Raw genomic sequence first — 20,455 nt, forward strand, 5'->3', positions numbered from 1 at the left:
GTGTGTGTGTGTGTGTATGTATGTATGTGTGTGCGTGCGTGCATGCATGCGTTAATACAGGATGCATGCTCTTCTTTTTTTTTTTACATGCACTCAAACTGTACCCTCTCATCTATTTTTGGATGAAGATGTGTTTTGGGGCAGCCCAATTAGCTTCACTTGATTAAGTCATTAAAGCTGTCTACCCATTCATAAGTGGCAGCGCAAAGCTCCTGTCGTACACCATCACTGTCCACATAGCCGGAGCCATTGTCAGGGGCTCATCTGTTACGCAACAGTCGTGCTTTGCAGTCCGAGGTCACGGCTCCGGTCACGTTGCCAAAACTAGCCTGAATGCAGAGAAAGCACTGTGATAAAGAACACACAGTTGGGCTATTCATCATCTTAAGGAGTGTCAGCATCTTTTCATACTATTTTGTGTTTTTAACCCAGAGGCAGATAATTATTAGTGTTTATTGCCTGTTTTTGCGTGTTTGTTAATGGATTTGAGTTACCAGGTCATGTTAAATTGAACCTGTCTGACTGACACGCTCCTCTTACCGCTCATGACGGTTATTTTCTTGGCACTTTACTCTTCTATGATTATTGTGTCATCAAAGCAATATTGCAAGAGCACTGGGACTGCCTGTAATTTAGGTGTCAGCTAAATACCATTAATATGAATATATTGTAGGGCTGTCATATTGGCTTATCATGCCCTCTAAAGATAACATGGAAAAGCCCTTTTTACTCCGCCTGTTCAAGATAGTTATATTGTGCCATCTTGCTGCTTCACAGAATAGGTGGACAGAGTTGACTTGCCTTGAAGCCGGCAGAGTAGGTAGTAACAGCACTGGAACAGTGTCTGTGTGAACGGGACAGCCAGCTGGACGAAACAATGGGCAGATTGGGTGTGACGTCTTGATGACATGTTATGCACATTACCCAGATCAGCTGCTGTATACCAGGGACAGTAAATGATTGTTATTGCCATGTCATTCAATTGTAATGTTTAGTAAGAGATGTGGATGCATACTTTATATGTCACACTGGAGGCAGACACTGTTGTGTTAAAACGTCATGCACATCATGCTTCTTTTGGTTCCGCAATGCCAGCATACTGTTTAAAATCCCACACTGGAGTGGCATGCTGCTGCCCTTTTTTGGCTCAGTGTAAAAATGCAAAAGCGGCGTAAAGAAGGGACTTGGTTGTGGCCCTATAGTGTGATCTCTGTGTAAAAATGGCTAAAGGTTTGAACCATTTAAATATTTAGTTTTTTGCATTTTGTCTATAAAAGGCAAACCAATGCAGAAACAGACCTAACTGCTTGAAAAGGTTTATTTATTTAGAAAAAAATATGTATTTTAAAAGATCTATATACGTCCAGATTACGAAATAAACAAATGAAATAATGTCTTATACACCTAATTTAAAGACCACAGACCTCTCCCCCTCTCTCTCTCTTTGCTCTTTGGTTGATTGAGCAAGATCAAATGAATGATTTATTTTCCATATGTTATTCAAGCCTAATGTCATACAGTTCGCGTAATATCTAGATTGGGTTAAACATACAGTTTCTCTCACCAGCAGACAGCAGTACTGCTGCTTTTTTCCCACAATAGAATATAATTTCTTTTTACTATCAAATTTGCTTTTTAACAATGCGATTATGTAATGGCATTTATAATATTAACTTTAAAGCCTTAATGTATTGTCTGCATTTTGAGCTCTCATAAGCGGGTAAACAAACAGTATGTTTAACTTCCTTTTTTTTCTTGTTTTGTCTCCTCACTCTTTCACTCTCCTCTCTGTTTCTTTCTCTTTCCATACTTCCTCCCTCACTGTCTCCGCCTTTAATTCGCCCTCATGTCATTCATCCTCGCCTCTCGCTCCATCCCTTCTTGTCTCTGTCTCCAGGTGGCTATAAAAATAGTGGATAAGACTCAGCTGGACGATGAGAACCTGAAAAAGATCTTCAGAGAGGTGCAAATCATGAAGTTGCTGAAGCACCCCCACATCATCCGCCTCTACCAGGTATACATTCACACTCACCCACAGACGTGATAACACTCACATCTTACACCTGGGACCCATGGCCCAAAAGAGAAAGGACAGATTGAATAGGTGTTGGTTTAGCCCGATCAGATGTTACCTGCCATTTTTGGGGGGCAGTTAACTGTGCATGTACAATTGTAAAATGCACCGTAAGAAAAAGTGGTTAAAAGTTTTTATGTATATCCTGCGACTGTGTTCTTCACATTCATTATTATACATCTGTGGAGCTAGAAAAGAGTCACCTAAACTTTTCCGGCTGTATGGGGATTGTAGCATTATTCCAAACTGTCACAGGCCAGCAAACGGCAGTTTAAACATAATCTAATCACTTTGCCACAAAACCTTAACGTTGAAGCCCTCACACATACAGTACATACATTGAAATCTACTCTGAGTAAATGGCAGATTTTGTTCTATTTAAATCTTCCTGCGTGTATGCCAAACACTGCTTAGTCATTCTGTTGTGTAACGGGTGAACCGCCCATCACTAGATGTTGGCCTGTCAGGGGGTCCTGGTTGTTATCATTTGTTTGTCTTCAGGTGATGGAGACAGAGAGGATGATCTATCTGGTAACAGAGTACGCTAGCGGTGGAGAGATATTCGGTAAGGGAGTCCCCCACTGTTACCTTGATATAAAGACTGTTTTTATTGTGCAGCTTTCTTTAAAAATCTCAACAAGAGTCTTTGAAATGTCTGTCAGACTCATAACATCACATAACATCATGACTGCTTTATGTCATTTTCTGTGTTTCTGTCCAATATGTCTAATCTATTTGTCCTCTATACACTTTTTTGTCATGATTTCCCTAAAAAAAAAACCAAAAAATATACATAAATGCATTTATAAAATTTTATAAAATTAATGGTTTGGTTATAAAAGGGTTTTATTTTTTGACAACAGTGAATGGTTTATTTGTATGGATTCATTCTTGTATTGTTTTTTTGTAGTTTTACTAAACACAACTTGATTTCATTTCTTCATTAACTTCCTTTTGTCTTTTGTGTCCCTTATTTGTTAGAGTATGTGTCTCTGAAACTATGAGTCATGTTCGATCTCCTACATGAGCTCTGATTATGCCCAAAAAATCAGGCCCGATCCTACATGCACTATATGTGTGTGTGTGTGTGTGTGTGTGTGTGTGTGTGTGTGTGTGTGTATCCCTCTTGATTCAGTCCATTTAAACTCTTGCCATGTGTGCATGAGAACTGCCAATTAAAAAAAAATACAAAAAAACAAACATCTAAATTGGCAAGAACCAGATCCTATTCAAGCCCGAAAATGAGAAATTGCAGCATGGCCTGAACCTGGCGGTATAGATTGGGCACAATTGGGCTGATGATCAGAACTCTGTCTCCTATGTCCCCTCATACTGCTCTTTGAAGGATTAAAATATCCCTTCTGAATTTATCCTTGATGATTGAATGTATTAGCCTTAACCAGAACAGCCTCGGCCTTCACTTCCTGTATTTGCAAAGATACAACTGAATACCATAAACTCGAAACTAAACATTTTGCCCGTTGCAGACCACCTGGTGGCTCATGGGCGTATGGCCGAAAAGGACGCCAGGAAGAAGTTCAAACAGATTGTGGCAGCGGTCCATTTCTGTCACTGCCGCAACATCGTCCACAGAGACCTGAAGGCTGAGAATCTGCTGCTGGACCACAACCTCAACATCAAAATCGCAGGTTTGTGTGTGTGTGTATTTGTATTGAAGAGTGTATGGGTGGGAGACTTAATTTAGTGGTTTTTGGCTGTCTTGGTGAGTGGGTGTGGGCAAGTGTCAACATGTACTTTTGGAGCACTTTCTTGGGTTGACTGATTTTACTTTGTCGAGTGAAGTGATAAGATAAAGTCAACCTCTCCTCTTTCGCCTTCAGATTTTGGCTTCAGTAACCTGTTTTCTCGAGGACAGCTGTTGAAGACATGGTGTGGCAGCCCTCCCTATGCCGCACCAGAACTCTTTGAGGGCAAGGAGTATGACGGACCCAAAGTAGATATATGGGTGAGTAGACTTTTAGGTATGCAGAATGCCCTGTTGGCCTGCAGCTTAAAGGCTTAAAGACAAAAAAAAAATTCCTGAATTTGGGGTGTGCCATATTATATTATTCACAATAATTCTGGTGTAATTTTAGTATGATTAGAAAAAATAATATTTTAATAACAGCAGACTTGTTGATATGATAAACAAAATTACTATCAGCCAGGAGCAACTTCAGGGGTGTGGAATCATTGATTTCATTTTGTTGTAATATTTATATTGTATACTGAATCTAAATCTCACTACAAGTTACTGTTTACAAACTAAAGAACTGAGAGATCATTCTTGTTCAGTTTTTATTCAAGTCAGACTACATTTATGCCAACTACAATACTTAAAATGTTGTCAGTTTATTCTCTTAAACTTGATAATAAAATATTCAGAGCATTTTTGTCATAATGTCAAAAATATTGTAAGCACAAATATACCCTGAAATATTGTGATATTATCTTACAGCCATATCGCCAACCCTGAATGAATGAGGTCCTGAAGGTTTAAGTCCTAAAATATAGTCCCTGATTTCTTTAGTAGTGTACAGGACAAAGGATTTATTAATGTGTAAACATTGTTTGTTTAAGTCCAGTTTTAAAAAATGTTTGTTATGTTGTTTTTTTCTTGCTTCCTCTTCTCTCTATAGAGCTTAGGTGTGGTGTTATATGTATTGGTGTGCGGTGCCTTGCCTTTCGACGGCAGCACTCTACAAAATTTGCGGGCACGTGTCCTCAGTGGCAAGTTCCGCATCCCCTTCTTCATGTCCACAGGTAGGACTGTCGTCAGCTTTTATTCCTTTCTTGTCTCTCTCTACTTCCTCCTCCAGACTGTACCTTAATCAGAACAATATCTCATTAGCTTAAGGGGCCAAGCAAATTCTGAAGTGATACTTTACCAAAAATCAAATTCTTCTGCATCAAGCACTTACCACTGTTGCCTTGACAGGAGGCTATTAAAGGTGCCCTGTGGAGTTTTCTTGTAAACAAACAAAAGTTATTTTTTCAGTGTTTCTCTCCAAAAGACTATGTATCTGTAAGGTCCAGTTGTGTGCATTTTCTTTCCCTTAAAACATTTGATTTTTTTTTTTTTTTTGCAGTGCTAGCTTTCTTCTTCTTCGCTGCCTTTGTTAGTGCATTACGGTTAGTCGAGGTGTTTCAGCTACTGGCTGTTGATTAGCAATTAAACAAATTTAGAGCCTGGTACAAAAATGATGTTTCAGTCTCCATAGCTAATTTACTCATTTGTGATAACTGTAGGGGGTTGATTTTTATATAAATAACCTGTTTGCATTTTATTAATGCCTAAAGTTATGCATAATTTAAGGTTGTGGCCGCTTTGAGTGACAGGCTCTCTGGGAGGCGTCACCACAGCCTCCAAGTCCTATCTCCAGTTCACTTTCACCACAGCTCTATTCTCTAGTCCAAATATGGACACGTCTGGCTCCAGATTCCAAGATGGGCAACAGCAAAAATGCCAAAATTAAGGCTTTAAACAGGAGTCCACAAGGCAGTGGGTGATGTTAGAGTGGCCAAGTCCATTATTTTTAGTCTGAAGTGCACACAAACAAAACAAGGACCCACTCACAAAAACACTGCTCCATGGCACTCCGTCCTGACTGTCAAAAATACCACAAGGTTCCTATTACAGTGGCTTCGGTCAGCTTGAATTTATGTTTTTACATTTTATTCAAATTCTGGCAAGTTTTCACATTGACAAAAAAAAATTAAATGTTAATTGAAACCACTCCTGTGGCATATTAAGTAAATTGATATACAGTGGGGTGGGTTGGGTGGAGGACTTTCTGTGGATGTTGAGAAACTTATATCTGAAAAAAAACATTTAACAAACACAATTGAAGCATACAAGAGGTGAAGTAAAGTATCACTTTAAATCCCCTTTTGAAATGTCACAAGAGTTGCAGACCAGGTTCAGTTTCAGTACCTAGCTTTCAGTATTGATCCACATAAACTGACTTCCTGAACATAAAACAGAAGTAGCACAATTTATAAAACGCAGTAAATTTTCGGCGAAAAAAATTCACTTACAATAATACAAACTCTTTTCGCAAGTAAAAACTATTTCTTTTAATTTTAACTGTTGCTTCTCATGTTTTTCTGGCAGTCACGTTACTTTGATTTTTATGTGCTTTGAGTGGTGTTATCGAAGTGTGTTTGTGTGTTATTGCAGACTGTGAGTACTTGATCAGACACATGTTAGTGCTGGAGCCCAGCAGACGGTTGACCATGGAGCAGATCTGTAAGAACAAGTGGATGAGACTAGGAGATCCAGACCCAGACTTTGACAGGGTGAGACCCCTCTTGAAATATTCAGCAGTCATTATTTTCACTGAGGGCCTCTCTCCACTGCGCACCACCCAGGTTGGGTGGTGCGGCTTATTCGGCGATTACACCGTCAACACCGTTCTGCTGCAGAAACATTGTGACCACCTTCCATCACAGTCTCCCCCCTTCTCGGTAGCCCCACTGAGTAAGCAGCTTCATTTTAAACCACAAAACCCCTTTAGCATTGTTAACTATATTAGCACCACTAGCCTCGGTGACAGTGCTAACACAGTTAACAATGATAACATGCTAAATGGGGTTTGTGACTCATAATTGGGCTGCTTACTTACCTTAACTACCTAGGAGGAGACCGAAGGCTGTCACAGGGCTTTTTCAGATGGCGTTACTAGCAGTGATGGCCAACAGGTGGTACCACTAGCTTCCTAAACCTTCCTAAATCTCTGCTGGCTAGCTTGCAAATGAGCCCAGCAAAGAAATAGTTCATTTCACTTAATTCTCCACCAGAATGTGAATAAGCGTATTTCCTTAAATGTTGTTGAACAATTCTTTAACCTAATTTGTAAACTAGAGAAGGTGGTCAAAATGGTTTAAGAAGAGGTTATGGAAGTTTTAAGTATCTAATTGCCTCCCTCATTTATGTCCCTTCCAGTTGATAGCAGAGTGTGAGCAAGTGAAGACGGAGAGAGAGACGGAGCTCATCAATGAGCAGGTGCTGATAGCCATGTGTGAGATGGGTCTGGACCGAGAGTGCACCCTTCAGGTGGGACCTGAATACATAGCCGACTTGCACTGCAATTTCTCAGCGCTGCCTTTTGTTAAGTCACCTCAGCAAGACATATCTACTTACGTTTATTCTGCCTTTCCCTCTTTAGTCCCTACAAACAGATGCATATGATCACTACAGTGCCATCTACAGTTTGCTGGCTGACCGCCTAAAGAAACACAAGACCCTGCGAGTTGCCCCACCCACACCACGCTCCATTAGCTATCCCCTTAACGCCGTACAGGTAATTAGTTGTTGATTGATGTAAGCATGATATGACGGTGGCTTTGGAGCCTATATGTGTCAATTTCTAAACAAACTTTAATAGTATTTTGGAGATTTGGGGCTATTCTGTGCCAGGTTTTTATAGTTGTGAACCAGGTCTCGAGAGCCAGGGGTTAGCTATGTGCATATGTCTGTGATATGTATAAAGTGATAATTTGTGGATATGATGTCATATCAAGAGCTTTTAGAAGAAGAAGATAAATCTGAGATCAGGTTTTTCTGAAGATGCCTTTGAACTGTTTTCTCTTCATAACTGTTTCATCACTCAGACATTTGTCCACTGACTGGCCTTAATTGCTTTAACCTACATCTGCCAATCCCTCTACAGTAATGAGATTACTAGAAAATTAGTATAATCCTCACACGACCTGTGTGTGTGTGTGTGTGTGTGTGTGTGTGTGTGTGTGTGTGTGTGTGTGTGTGTGTGTGTGTGTGTGTGTGTTTGTGTGTTTGTGTGTTTGTTCGTTTGCATGCCCAGCAGACGGATCCACAGGGTAATCCCGTTAGCATGACCGTTCCTCACGTCCAGCTCATCAATCCAGAGAACCAGATAGTTGAGGTGAGTCGTGATGCCGTCCACATGGTTGCATCACTGTGGCAGTGCATGGCCAGTAATGAGGGTCATCATGCTGGATAATCTTGCGAGGAGTTCATGGCGTTGAAATCCCACTTATGACTCTAACCTCAACTGCTTCCAACATAGCAAGGAATTGATGCAGCTTTTCTTTGTAGCACACATCAGTGAACACAACAGCAACCAGTCTGTCCGTCAGGTTTTTATTGTTTTACCACTGTTCGTGTAGCCCGGGATCCAACTCAGTGACTATGATCACACACGCACAATCACACATACATGCAGACACATTCAACAGAACACACGTGGCCTCAAAGCTGACTCACAAATGCTGTGAAACACAAGAATGCGTCACATTACTGCATTGCAGCAGGGATTTTAATAGCAGACCTGAACTTTCGACCATGTGTATTAGCACTGAAATACATTTTACAGAAGCATGCAATACAGAGACTACCAAAGGGCATTACTAATGACTAAATATTTGTACGTGTATTTGTTATTTAGCCGGATGGCAGCATGGCATTGGACAGCGATGAAGGGGAGGAACCATCTCCGGAGGCCATGGCTCGCTACCTTTCGATGAGGCGGCACACTGTGGGAGTACCAGACCAAAGGTAAAACACAAGTCTCCAACCAACTTCATGGGTGCAAGAGCTCTATCTGTAAATTTACTATCACACCACCACCTCTCCTCTACTCCTTTCGTCAGTCACAAGTAAAAAGCCAATACTTTATCAATACAGCTGTTCAACCAGCATCAACATGTAAACTTGTAGAAAAGCGATATCATAATCTGCTCTGTCCGCATGTTTTACGCAAGCACAGTGAGCTAGCTTGCCTAATAGCAAATTGTTACAAACAAGCGAAAACAAACTTATTATAAGATCAAACTTCTCATCTTAAAAAACTGTCAAATTCTTACAAGGTAAGGTACATTTAAATAATCTGTCACAAATAAGAGCTTAGTAAAGTTCTAGTTTCAAGCACATCAGCATAGCCACTGATGCTTCCTTATCTTTCTCTCTTCTACTACAGGACAGAGATGCCGGAAGACCTTCAGAAAATGCCACCCGGTTTTCCTCGTGGTGCAGTGCCCCAGCCCCCCTTCCCCCCTCTGGCCCCCACTATGGGCCAAATGCACACTCTCATGCCCACGCAGAGCTTGCAGCCCACACAGCAGCTGGAGTACAAGGTACAGTCAGTCCTTTTACATTGAATGTAGCGTCTTTCAACTGCATCAGAACGCGTCTGAAGCTTATCAATTAATATTACAGAAACGTGGTCTAAAAACAACCAATGTGACTTCCTGTGTCTGCTGATCCTCTAGGAGCAGTCGTTGCTGCAGCCACCTACCCTGCAGCTGCTCAATGGCATGGGGCCCCTCGGCCGAAGAGCTTCAGATGGTGGGGCCAATATTCAACTACACGCTCAACTCCTCAAGAGGCCTCGGGGGCCCTCACCTCTTGTTGCCAGCCCGGTGAGGATCTGGATTTTCCGTATGTGCGCAATATTCTCTCCTTGTATAAGCCATAGGAGTGTTGACTGGTAAATTCTTTACCTCTCTTAGCACCCTATCCCTGCGGTAGCTCCGGTGGATGAGGAGGGTTCAGATGGAGAACCAGACCAAGAGGCAGTACAGAGGTAACCAATGATGGCAGCTTTTGGTGAAGGGCTGTACTGTACAGAGGTGCTGTCTTAACTGGATACTCTGGAGGGCCTGTAACCTGTGACAGCAGGTCGGTGTTGTCGCATGTTGAAATAAGAATTAGGCTAGCTTAATTATAATTTCAGTAAATTACTCAAAGCATCAATTCTATAAATATTTTGTATTATAAGACAGATTCACATTTAGTCTCTTATCTCATCTCATTCCACCTAATTTACTAGTTGTAAATGCAGGTCTGCGTTTACATCAGACTAGTGAGACACAGGACAGTATGTCATTTCTTGTTCAAAAGAAGAGATGTGTTAATAACTGAACTTTTTAAATACAAACAATCAAAAAACACAAGACTCACCCAACAAATGTAAGAGAAACACACTTGAGGTTAACAGATGTCAGAAAAAATGTCCAAAATAAGATTTTAGAATTAGTAGAAGCTGAAATCGATCCAGGGGTAAGGGTAGGCACAGGTTTGGTGTATGGAGTTGTGATGTAGTATTCTGAAGTCCAGGTTAGGGTTTCCCAGCTGGTCCTCTTCACACAGCACCTTCTGTAGACTTCGCTGGTGTCCTGGGTTGCTGGGAGTGAGTGCCTCCAGGCTGCTCTGCTTTTTTCCCACGGGAGGTGGCCACTCTGCTGTGGTGCTTACCCCATCTCTCCTCCTTTCTCCATCGCGCAAGTGCCTTCTGCCACAGTTCCAAACTGAATCTGCCACCAAATCCAGCCCTCCTATCTTTCAAACTCTTTGGCCAAGAGTTTCTTTGTCTCTTTCATTTCAAAAAGTGCCAAATTATTCTCCAGACTTTCTCACTCTTTCTCACACAGCTTTGCTAACTCTGAAGCTTGCAAAACAAATGATTAAAAAAAAAAAGGCATCCAGTTCAATCCTTAAACTGGAAGCTGGGTGGTTGTGGGATACCCATAAGCTATAACATCCATCTATGGTATAATTTTATTTTATGTTTTTCTGATTGGCTAAGATGATATGAATGATGGCACCCATTGGCAGAGGTGGGAAGGGGCGGGCCTTCTCCCCGTCTCCATTAGCCAATGAGGACAGAGAGCTGACCAGCGCTGCTTCCTGTCTCCCACCCTCACCCCCGTTCCTCCCCCTCCCTGCGGCCCAGGTACCTGGCGAACCGCTCCAAGCGGCACACGACGCACGCGCTCACGAGCACGTCGCATGGCGAGCCCTCGGCAGAGTCACAGCGGCCCCAGGGCCCCCGCCAGAGGGGGGGCTGGGCCCCCGACATACACACCCGGTGAGGGGACACGCCCGCTCCGAGCTGTATATGCACAAACACACACACAAACACAGACTCACGTTAAATGGAGGGCACATTGAGCCAAAATTTTTCTCTCCCTCATTCATTCACTTGCATACAAAGTTGATCTTGCACACACACACACAAACACACACACACATATTGGTGAGCATGCATTCTCACCAGGTGAAGGTTGTACACCTTCAACAGAGAAAGGATATTTTTTGTGAAGAGTTGTGCTTGAGGTGGAGGGTTTGGTACAAGAAAGACATTTCTCCCTTCTCCTTCCCCTTAAACCTGGAAAGAGCGTGTGTGGCCGGTTCTGGTGTTGTCCAATTCTAGCTGTCATCCCCCATAAGAATAATTTCCTCCAACTCAGTTTAGAAAGGATTTCGAGACACCAGGTGATCTTTTGAATTTGGATGCAATTGTAGGCAGAACCTGTTGTCTGAAATGTGGTTTGATAAAAGAAAGTTTTTGCCTGTTGTTAAGGAAAAAAGCATGCACTGTTGAGCCACAACGGATGTGTAAAGATAAAATCTGTGTCGTTCATGGAATATTTTATGGTAAGCAGATGTTGTGATCTGCTGGCCATCTGCATGCAAACCCATAGGAGTTGTTTATGTGTTCTTTATTGTGCAATGAAAAGTAGTTTATCTTCATGACATGCAGTTTATGGCAGATGTCTTTCTGAGCTTATGTTCTTTTTAAAAAAAATCACAAATTGGCAGTGTTGACCTTAGATGAACTTCCATTACCAATGGTATGTATATAATGGAGCTTATCTTTTAACTGATAATCAGCCTTGGCATTTATTATCCTGAAAGATTTTGTCTCATTGACTTCAGCTGGTAATAAGTTGCCGTGCAAGGGTTTGAAAATGATACAAAATGTAATCAATGGAATCAACTCTCAAAATATTGGGACCAACTTCCAAACAAAGTCGAAGCCAGTTTTGCAAAGTTTCTCTTCAGAGTTAAAATTCCCTCCACAACCTCTCTCCTGTCATGATAGAGTGTTCCAGGAATGAGTCTTACGTCTTGGAAATGAGTTAGCATTTTAGCACTCCCATATCCCTTGTCTTGAAGTCAGCTCTGGCCAGAGCAGTATGATTTCGGGTTGTCCATCCGTCCTATTCCCATGAACGCGATATATCAGAACGCCTTGAGAGAATTTCTTCAAAATTGGCACAAACATCTCTTTGGACACAGCAATGAACTGATAAGATTTCGGTGGTCTAAAGTCAAAATATGTTTTTGGCTCGAACTCAAGAATTAATACACTAAATATGACAACATTTCACACAAATGTCTGAAAAGATAAAAGACTGACTTCGCTGTGACATCATAATGTTCTACAAAAAACACTTTTCTGGCTCAGCATCGTGACATCTTGAAACTTTGCTGATTGTATAGATATTCCTGTGCGAAGCATCCATTTTTTACAGACATGGATGTAAACGACAAGTACAACTTCACTGGTTCATGGAAGCTGACAACAATGAGCTGGTATTTCGATTTTGAATGGGTTTTTGGTTAGATGCCTGAAAAAAAGTTTTGTGGTTAACACAAGCTAAAGGGATTGTTTTGTGATACAGCATAACATACATCTTTAATACAGCTTTAATGTGTCTTAAAAAAGACAGGTGCTAACAAGTGGCATGCACAAAAGGAGTAATCTCAGGCTTTTTGATAAGGAAACCCGTGTGATGCTAACTTCCACGTGAGCCTACAAATAAACATCATCCCTGGAGCGCTCTTTTGACAGGACGGATTAAATCACTTACAGGATCGCTGCTGGATTTGTTTGACATATCGATTGTGTGAATTTCAGGGTCCTAATGTTTTCTACACTCAGAATATCACAGACAGATACTTTAACTTGTAATGTTTGGTGCAGGATTGAATAGCTCAAGCCTCTCATGTGTTTGTTTCTGTGTCTGTATGAATGAACATGTGTGTGTCATTGTGTCTGTGTTATCTGTCATGCTGTGTCTTTCTGTGTGGGTGTGTGTGTATTTGTGTACACGCATGTTTGTGTCTGCTCCCTATGGTCCCCTCCTCAGATCCAGCTATAAGGACTGTAATACCCTTCATCTCCCTATGGAGCGCTTCTCCCCTGTCAGACGGTTTTCTGACGGCGCAGCCACCATCCAGGCCTTCAAGGCTCATCTTGAGAACAGCAGCCTCATTAAGCAACTCAAACAGGTACATCCATCTTTTTAATATCCAATGATACCATCTGCTTTTTTCTTAACTTAAGGAAGAGATAAATTGGGTTCTTTTTTTTCTTTCCGTAGTGTCTGTAGGAGAAAGCAAAATATCTGCGGAGGGTTGACGTGGGTATTGATCAATACGAGAGATACAACAATTACTTTACCAGGTTCTGAGATTTTAGAAATCACTATCCCACATTTTCATCTGCTTATCGAAGGACTGCACAGTACTTTGCAAACAGTGATGCAACACATTTGGCTCCTGAGGGAAAAAGTGTAGAAATAGTGATACTTTGCTGCTAGACTGATGCAATTTTGAGTCTTGGGAATACAAACCAAAGTTTCCTTGCACTGCAAATCTGTTTTATAAGGTGAGATAAATTCAGTGATGCAGTAGTCGATGTAGGAGCAGTCACTCTCTTGAACACTATGATGGTTGTCAAATAACAGTACGTTTTTTTTAAATCCTTTTCTAGTTTTTAGTCTGCTAGTTGCAGTAATTTAAAAAAAAAAGAAAGACCTTCATTTAAAAAAGAAGTCTTGTTTCCACCAAGTAGTGCCGTTCAGTTTATTTTTGCGGTTTCCATTGACAGAAGTTGTGGATAGTACCCATAGAACCTCTTTCCTCTATCTGTAACATTTCTCAGGTGTGCCCCTCTTTTAAAACACCTAGTGCTCCGATCTGACACTGGAGCCAGAAACTTGCACAAACCCACTACTTTCTCTCATTGATTGCGATAGAAACACCAGCCTGTTATTTTTTGTTATGAAAATGTTGGTGCACAGCCACTTTATGTGGATGATCAACAAGGTGCAGGCAACAACGAGAGCTGGCGGCCATTACGTCCAGTAACAACCCCCCCTTCATTTAAAGTTCTTTCTGCTGTGGAAACGCAAAACAGATCAAGGGTTTGGAAATGCATTATAAGGATACTATACTGAAATTATTTGGTGGAAACATGGCTTTTCTGCCTTTACCTTTACCTTGCTGACTAACTGTGTTTGGAGTCTTGGGGTTCAATTCACAAACACTGAAAATACTTTGTGAGAGCGATTAAAAAATTAGCCTAAAAACATTTTTACAAAGGAGACCTAGCTTAGGAGTGATTTAGGAAAATTCTCAGAGCACCTCTGAGCAAGGCTGAAATTTTTTGCTTAGTGAGGCGGTTTGGTTGGTCCTGTTGCCAGTTGTGATGCATTCTATTAAAAGGTGTGTTTGATTGTCACAGACATGCCCTTTTGTGAGTGTGCAAGGTGTGGACACTCAGAGAAATGAACTGCGTCACAATGAACTGCAAATGTGTGATCACTCTGCTGATTGACGGTTGAGACAGACCCGAGTCATCACTGCTGCACTGTTGCATTTTTCCAGTTGCCAAATATCTCACTATTGTCATCACTTTATTTCTGGCATTATATCGTTACACAAATATTTTACCTGCACCATCTAATCTGTAGGGTTTCATTAACTCACTGTCATCCAGCGTTTAGAGAATATTTCTCCTACTTCTTTATGTTTCTACCATTTTTTCCTCTGCATAAGAAACTCTTAAGCATCTTAAAAGTCATCCCCCCTACCCCTAACAGTTCTTCAGTTCAGGCGCTCTCTTAAGGGCTAAGATGCTTTATAATTAACGTTACAAGGAAGTAGTCTTAATTTTAATGTGAAATTCTTTTAAAAAAAAAACTTCATGAGTGTTTGCATCAGCTATAGGGTGATTTTTATGGCGATGTCATGCTAAGATTAGATCAGGGGCTAATTAAGTGAGAGGTGAACAGGTTCATAATAGGAGGAAAGCTAACTCATTGATGAGCAATGCCACAAGAGAACCCATTTTAACTTAAAATAGCAAAACTGGTCATGTTATTACGGTCACATCTGGAGACGGAAGATTAAGATATAAGGGCAGTGGTCACAGAAAGGATGTATGATTAAGTAATTATGTGGTCAGAGCAGGCATCACAGTAGCTACACAGCAGAATTGGCAGAGCAGGGAGCAAGGAGTTTTGACAGTACTGGTGGCCAATAGGGAAGGAAAGTGAATTATACTGTGTTTTTGTTAATAAAACACAAATATCATGTCAATATAGTTAAAAAGCATTAAAACATCTTAACTTGAGCTGTTAACAAATAAGAAAACCTTTAAAATATTGTATGAGATTGTGCCATAGAGTATATTCACAAATCAGTACTTTAAATGCCTTGTAAACTGGAAAGGATGTTTAGGTTTTTCCCCTCGGTGCTTTAAACACCAAACAGGACTTTCAAATAAGAGAAGTGTCAATGACAGGGATAACAGTAAGGTTATAACAGTTTAATGTGACCATTCACTTTGCTGTTAGTTATGACATCCAAGTATAAACTCGGTGACCTAATCTGAGCATTGTTATGAAACTACGTCACAAGGTAGAGCTGCTCCAATCCTGACGTACAGTATTCCTTAAGGTCAGCTCAAATTGAGTCTTTCACCTGAGAAAACCTCAATCTGGTTGTTGAGACATCACATCATTCGCAGTGACACTGCAATGGGATTACCTCACCCAGTAGGAGGCGTAGGTAGGGAGGATAATCATCATGTTCACAGTGGGTGCTTCATCTTCAGCATGCACTGACGTGCTGGGATTATAATTGCTCTCAAGTGTGAAGAAGGTTAATATGGGTGGAGGAGAGGTTAACACACGCATGACTTATTCCCAGGGGAGGACCCCTGATAAGATGAAATGTTTATTGAAATTTCTACTACTAAGAGTGTGAAGATTTTACCACTGAGAAGAAACTAGAGGTAAACAAATCCAGATTAAATGACCTCAGAGTGCATCAGAAGCCTGTTGTTTCCATAGACTTGCTTAGAGATATCATTTTTATAAGTATTTTGTAGCACAGTTATTTTTTTTAACTGTATACAGTATTTTAGTATAATTTACCAGAGCATCAGCTTAATTGTATGAGTGCACCTGTGGTGTTCATGCCATTCAACAAGACAGTCAGACACAAGTCAGAACACAGAAAAAATATGATACAAAATTAATGGTTTTCCACATGGAAAAATGATCACAGAAGTCGGATTTACTATCATGGATTGAGTTTCACAAAGTCTCTAATAAAGCAGTGCAGGTCAAAGCTGGATTACAAAGCTTTTGAAAGGGACACAATTGTTATTTCTCACCTTCCTGCTCAGATAACTGCATCAGATATTTGACCTGCCTGAACACAGAGTTTGCTTTAACAAAGCATTATTGTTAAGCCCTGACTTTTTGGGTTATGCTGGACACAATATTCATTCTTTTGTTGGCTTCTTTTCGAGATCCAACATATCACCCTCAGTTGACATTGCTTGTCTAGTTAGCATGCAGATTTCACAGTTGTGCACCATGTCTGTGTTCCCAATAGGAGTGTGAGCAGCTCCAGAAAATGTATGCTGCCCAGCAGGATGAACGATTCCTGGAGCACACCCAGCAACAGCATATCCTCTACCAGCAAGAGCAACAAATCCTCCACCAGCAAATCCAGGTATTTAAAGCTGACAAATGGCTTGTGTAAAGATGTTATTACAAGCCAATGGTACACTCTCTGTGCATGGTGGTTGCAGAAAGCACCGGGATGTTTATAACAGTTATAAACTTTCATGCAGAAAGGGTTGAGCTGTGTTGCTTTATTCCGTAAAGCATTGTAATCATGAAAGCTAATGGCGAATCTTACATTATGCATGCGTTATGTTGATGAAGGTAGGTATCTAGAAAGTATAGATGTAAGCTTTACAGAAAGTGCTATTGATTTGGTTCACCTGAGGCTTGGATGTCCTACACTGTGGCTTCCTGAACTTGATTCCTTTCCTTGGGACACACACATTTTTTATTAGCACTAATGTAATCTCATGCTGTCAGCCTCACATAGTCAGAGCCACATTAGCAAATGGTGATATACTGAAGCTTTGAGTTAAATTTAATTTCTCTTTATCTGCAGGGTCTTTCTTTAGGCCATGGAGAGAGCCAGCCCAGTCACCTAACCCACCAGCTCCAGAGGTGAACACACACACACACACACACACACACACACACACACACACACACACACACACACACACACACACACACACACACACACACACACACACACACACACATTACTCATCAGCTATTGAACGGTGAACATTGAACTTGATACTGTGGTGCAGTGCTATCGACTGAAGTGTTACATCATTGTCGTATCTCTCTCTTCTCCTCTCCTACTCTGTCCTGTCCTCCCTCAGGTTGCGTATCCAGCCCTCCAGCCCTCCGCCAACACATCCCAGCAACCACCTCTTCAGACAGCCCAACCAGAGCCCTCCGCCTGGCTCTGCAGGCATAATTCAAGGGCATGGTTAGTAATACTATATGCCAGAGAGTTGGAAATATTTCTTACCCTGTAAATAATGTAGATGTGGTGGCTAGAAAGGGATCAATCCATCTACCACAGTGATAATCACCTGATAGATTTTATAAATAGATAATTGTTTATTTCAAAGCTCTGTTTTTGACATCATATTCTTACATTTGTTATTAATGGTTATATGACAGTTGACTTATTACATTTTTCTTCTTTTTTTTTTTTTCAATGGACACTAGGTTTCAGACTACCTGTGAGTGCAGTTCAGGCTCTTGATTACTCACAGGCTTCTGTTGTCTGCACACAGACAATGACATCTGGCATACCTTCATTCTTGACATTGTGTTATGAATAATGTACTAGGAAGCACAGATTATGCATACTCAATGAAAATGCTTTTTCAAGTGTGACCAGAGGCTGCAGGTGAGTAAACATATTGACCATCAAGATCACAATAATATGTGATTATGTTGAGATAATAACTGATTTTAGCGCTCATTGTAGTGGTACCGTTAGTTAGGATGCAAGTCAGGACCAAGCCTAACAACTCATTTTTGTTGCTGTACATCCAAGCAGCATTAATGAGATTGAACAAAGACTAGCTAAACTATGGAAACCTGGAGGGTGGAAATGAGCAGGGGCTCGTGAATCAGTCTACAAAAAACTTAAAATTTGCTCAGGTTAAACTTTCTGTTTCATAAAACTTTATTGCTCCGTCAAGGTGGATCAGGGTGTCTGCAGGTCCTTAAAGTCTTTAAATTTCCTTTTTTCAATAGTGAAAACATTGGATCTGAAGTTCTTTAATAGCTTTAATTTAGAATTTTTGTGATCTTAATTGCCACACACATTTTGGCTGATATTATTATCCATCTTTTAATTTCTTTTTTGCAAAAATGAGTCAAGCTCTTCTGCGTCAAAATCCAGGTTTATCATGCTAAGTATCTTTACCTAATGCTGAACTTAATAGTGCTTTTTTTACTTTATGCTTGCACTTACCTGTTGGCAAAATGTAGATTACCTGAACTCACTGTAAAGGCCCGGACACACCAAACTGACATCACTTAACTTGGGAAGATGAAAGTAGACTGTTGCGTTCCCTCATGTTGCCTTTGTCCCGCCAAAAAGCACATGAACACCCCGCAAGGACTACAGCCAATGGACAACAAGCATGTACTTTATATTCTCTGTCTGAATGAGAGGATACCACTTTCCATACCAACCAACGGAAGTCTTTTAGCGTCATTAAAAAAAGGGAAACTGGAAGACCAACTTGAGACAAGTTAGCCAGTAAGCACATTAGTGACACAATCCAATGTTGAAAGAATAAAGCATGTTTGCTGTGCACCAGTAAACAACAACACAAACAATCAGGAAACATTTCTGCTAAAGAGCTCAGAGGCTAAAGAAAACAATCTTGTGTAAGAAGTTGGTTTTGACTTCACTCCCTCTAGACTTAAACAGTTTGTTTACTTTTCTTACTTCTGTTTAACTTCTCATGCATTAAGCTGAACTGACAGTCAGTAGTTTTATTCAATGACGGGCTTCACCATCTCTGCTGTCGATTCAACATGATGAAGCAGTAGAAAAAAAAAACCAACAAGAGCCTATGAGGGCCAACAGTGCAGGACACACTGCAACATGGGCAACGTATGCTCATTAATGGCCTAACATAGACTGATGGCCAATTGGTGGCTTGGTGTGTCAGGGTCTGAACTGTATTTCTTTATAAAACCTACCTCTGCACAGGGCCATATGTAGTACTGACATTTATACTTTCTTGCAATAATAGAATAAGAAAACAGTAATTTGTCCCAAAGTCAGTTAGCTAAAAATCATCTTGAAAAGGGTCTAAAAAGGTATTAATTGTAATAATCTGACGCCTGCAGACACCCCATATGACAATTTTCAATAAGTTTGGCCAGAGATGTTGCTCTTCTGACTCCTCTCCGTTCCTAGGAGGTCCGTCACCGGTGCAGTACCAGCATGGTACTCCAGCCCTCTATCAGGGCCAGAGTGGCAGCCCGCCTCCCACAGGCCTGCCTCGAGTCTCTATACCAACCAATCAGCAAGCAGCATCTGCTCGCCCCACCGTCCCATTGGCACCGGGTGTACCTCAACAACAGCAGGTGACTACAAAGAGTCAGTCATTTGTTTTCTCTTCTGATGGCTACATATAGGTCTTGAGGAGGAATATTAACCTTGACTGTCTGTACAGGTGACCATTCAGGTTCAGGAAGTGGAGCTTGGAGGCGTAGCACAGAGACAGGCCGGCTTTTTGTCCACGCCAGGGCACAGAGTCCTCGGGAAGCAGCTAAGCGCAGACAACGCAGAGACGCACAGGTGACCCATCGCATCCTGTCACCACTTCCCCCTGATGGCAGCCAAACCCTCCCAACAATACTACTAGACTTATTCTGTGTCTTCATCTTCTGCATTTTTGTTTTATTGTAGTTTAAATTCTCTCCATGACCTTGCAACTCCGAACAAACACCTTCCTTCTATTTGTTGTGTTGTTACATTTATAATTATGTGTTTCTCATGCTTGTGTTTGTGTTTTACATTTCTGCCATGTGTTTTGAAACTTCAGACAGTAATACTGTTGCTCAGGCCAGAGATTTTATGTGTGAGATGGCAGACTTTGAGGACATTATTTTTTAGCAATATTGAAAATGTATATAAATGCCTCATGGACTTTGCTGAGATGACATCCTCAACAAATCCTACACTTCAGTGTGGCTGGGTGAGTGATTGGATGGAAGTGTTTTGGTGTAGAGGTCCCAGCAGTTGAAGTAGATCAGTCATCCTGTGACCCCTGACATCAGCTACCTTTTCACCAGGACTGTCTTCACTGAGAGAAATGTGTGACAGTCTTCAGAAACACGCTTCATCAAAATCTGTCCTTTGGAAAATGTCTTCAGAGCTCTCAGTGAATACTTGAACCTGGACTTGAG

At 41.1% G+C, this 20,455-nt stretch overlaps 1 protein-coding gene across 3 annotated transcripts in view; it reads left to right on the forward strand.

Annotated features, from left to right (window-relative positions):
* sik3 (SIK family kinase 3) overlaps positions 1-20,455 on the forward strand; it is a 42,227-nt gene that overhangs the window by 13,793 nt on the left and 7,979 nt on the right. Inside the window, exons 2-21 of one of the 3 annotated variants that reach the window (XM_042486650.2) lie at positions 1,898-2,014; positions 2,576-2,639; positions 3,562-3,723; positions 3,916-4,040; positions 4,714-4,837; positions 6,255-6,373; positions 7,020-7,130; positions 7,243-7,377; positions 7,897-7,977; positions 8,500-8,609; positions 9,031-9,187; positions 9,323-9,472; positions 9,563-9,636; positions 10,786-10,920; positions 12,989-13,130; positions 16,530-16,649; positions 17,103-17,161; positions 17,389-17,498; positions 19,461-19,630; positions 19,720-19,844. In XM_042486650.2, the coding sequence (XP_042342584.2) occupies positions 1,898-2,014; positions 2,576-2,639; positions 3,562-3,723; positions 3,916-4,040; positions 4,714-4,837; positions 6,255-6,373; positions 7,020-7,130; positions 7,243-7,377; positions 7,897-7,977; positions 8,500-8,609; positions 9,031-9,187; positions 9,323-9,472; positions 9,563-9,636; positions 10,786-10,920; positions 12,989-13,130; positions 16,530-16,649; positions 17,103-17,161; positions 17,389-17,498; positions 19,461-19,630; positions 19,720-19,844 (2,390 nt within the window). The remainder of the gene's footprint in view (positions 1-1,897; positions 2,015-2,575; positions 2,640-3,561; positions 3,724-3,915; positions 4,041-4,713; positions 4,838-6,254; positions 6,374-7,019; positions 7,131-7,242; positions 7,378-7,896; positions 7,978-8,499; positions 8,610-9,030; positions 9,188-9,322; positions 9,473-9,562; positions 9,637-10,785; positions 10,921-12,988; positions 13,131-16,529; positions 16,650-17,102; positions 17,162-17,388; positions 17,499-19,460; positions 19,631-19,719; positions 19,845-20,455) is intronic. The other 2 variants (XM_042486651.2, XM_042486652.2) reach the window with 2 other exon arrangements.

The sequence above is a fragment of the Plectropomus leopardus genome, chromosome 6 (assembly GCF_026936395.1).
Source record: "Plectropomus leopardus strain MGB_pleo_1.0 chromosome 6, ASM2693639v1, whole genome shotgun sequence".
Lineage (NCBI taxonomy): Eukaryota > Metazoa > Chordata > Actinopteri > Perciformes > Serranidae > Plectropomus > Plectropomus leopardus.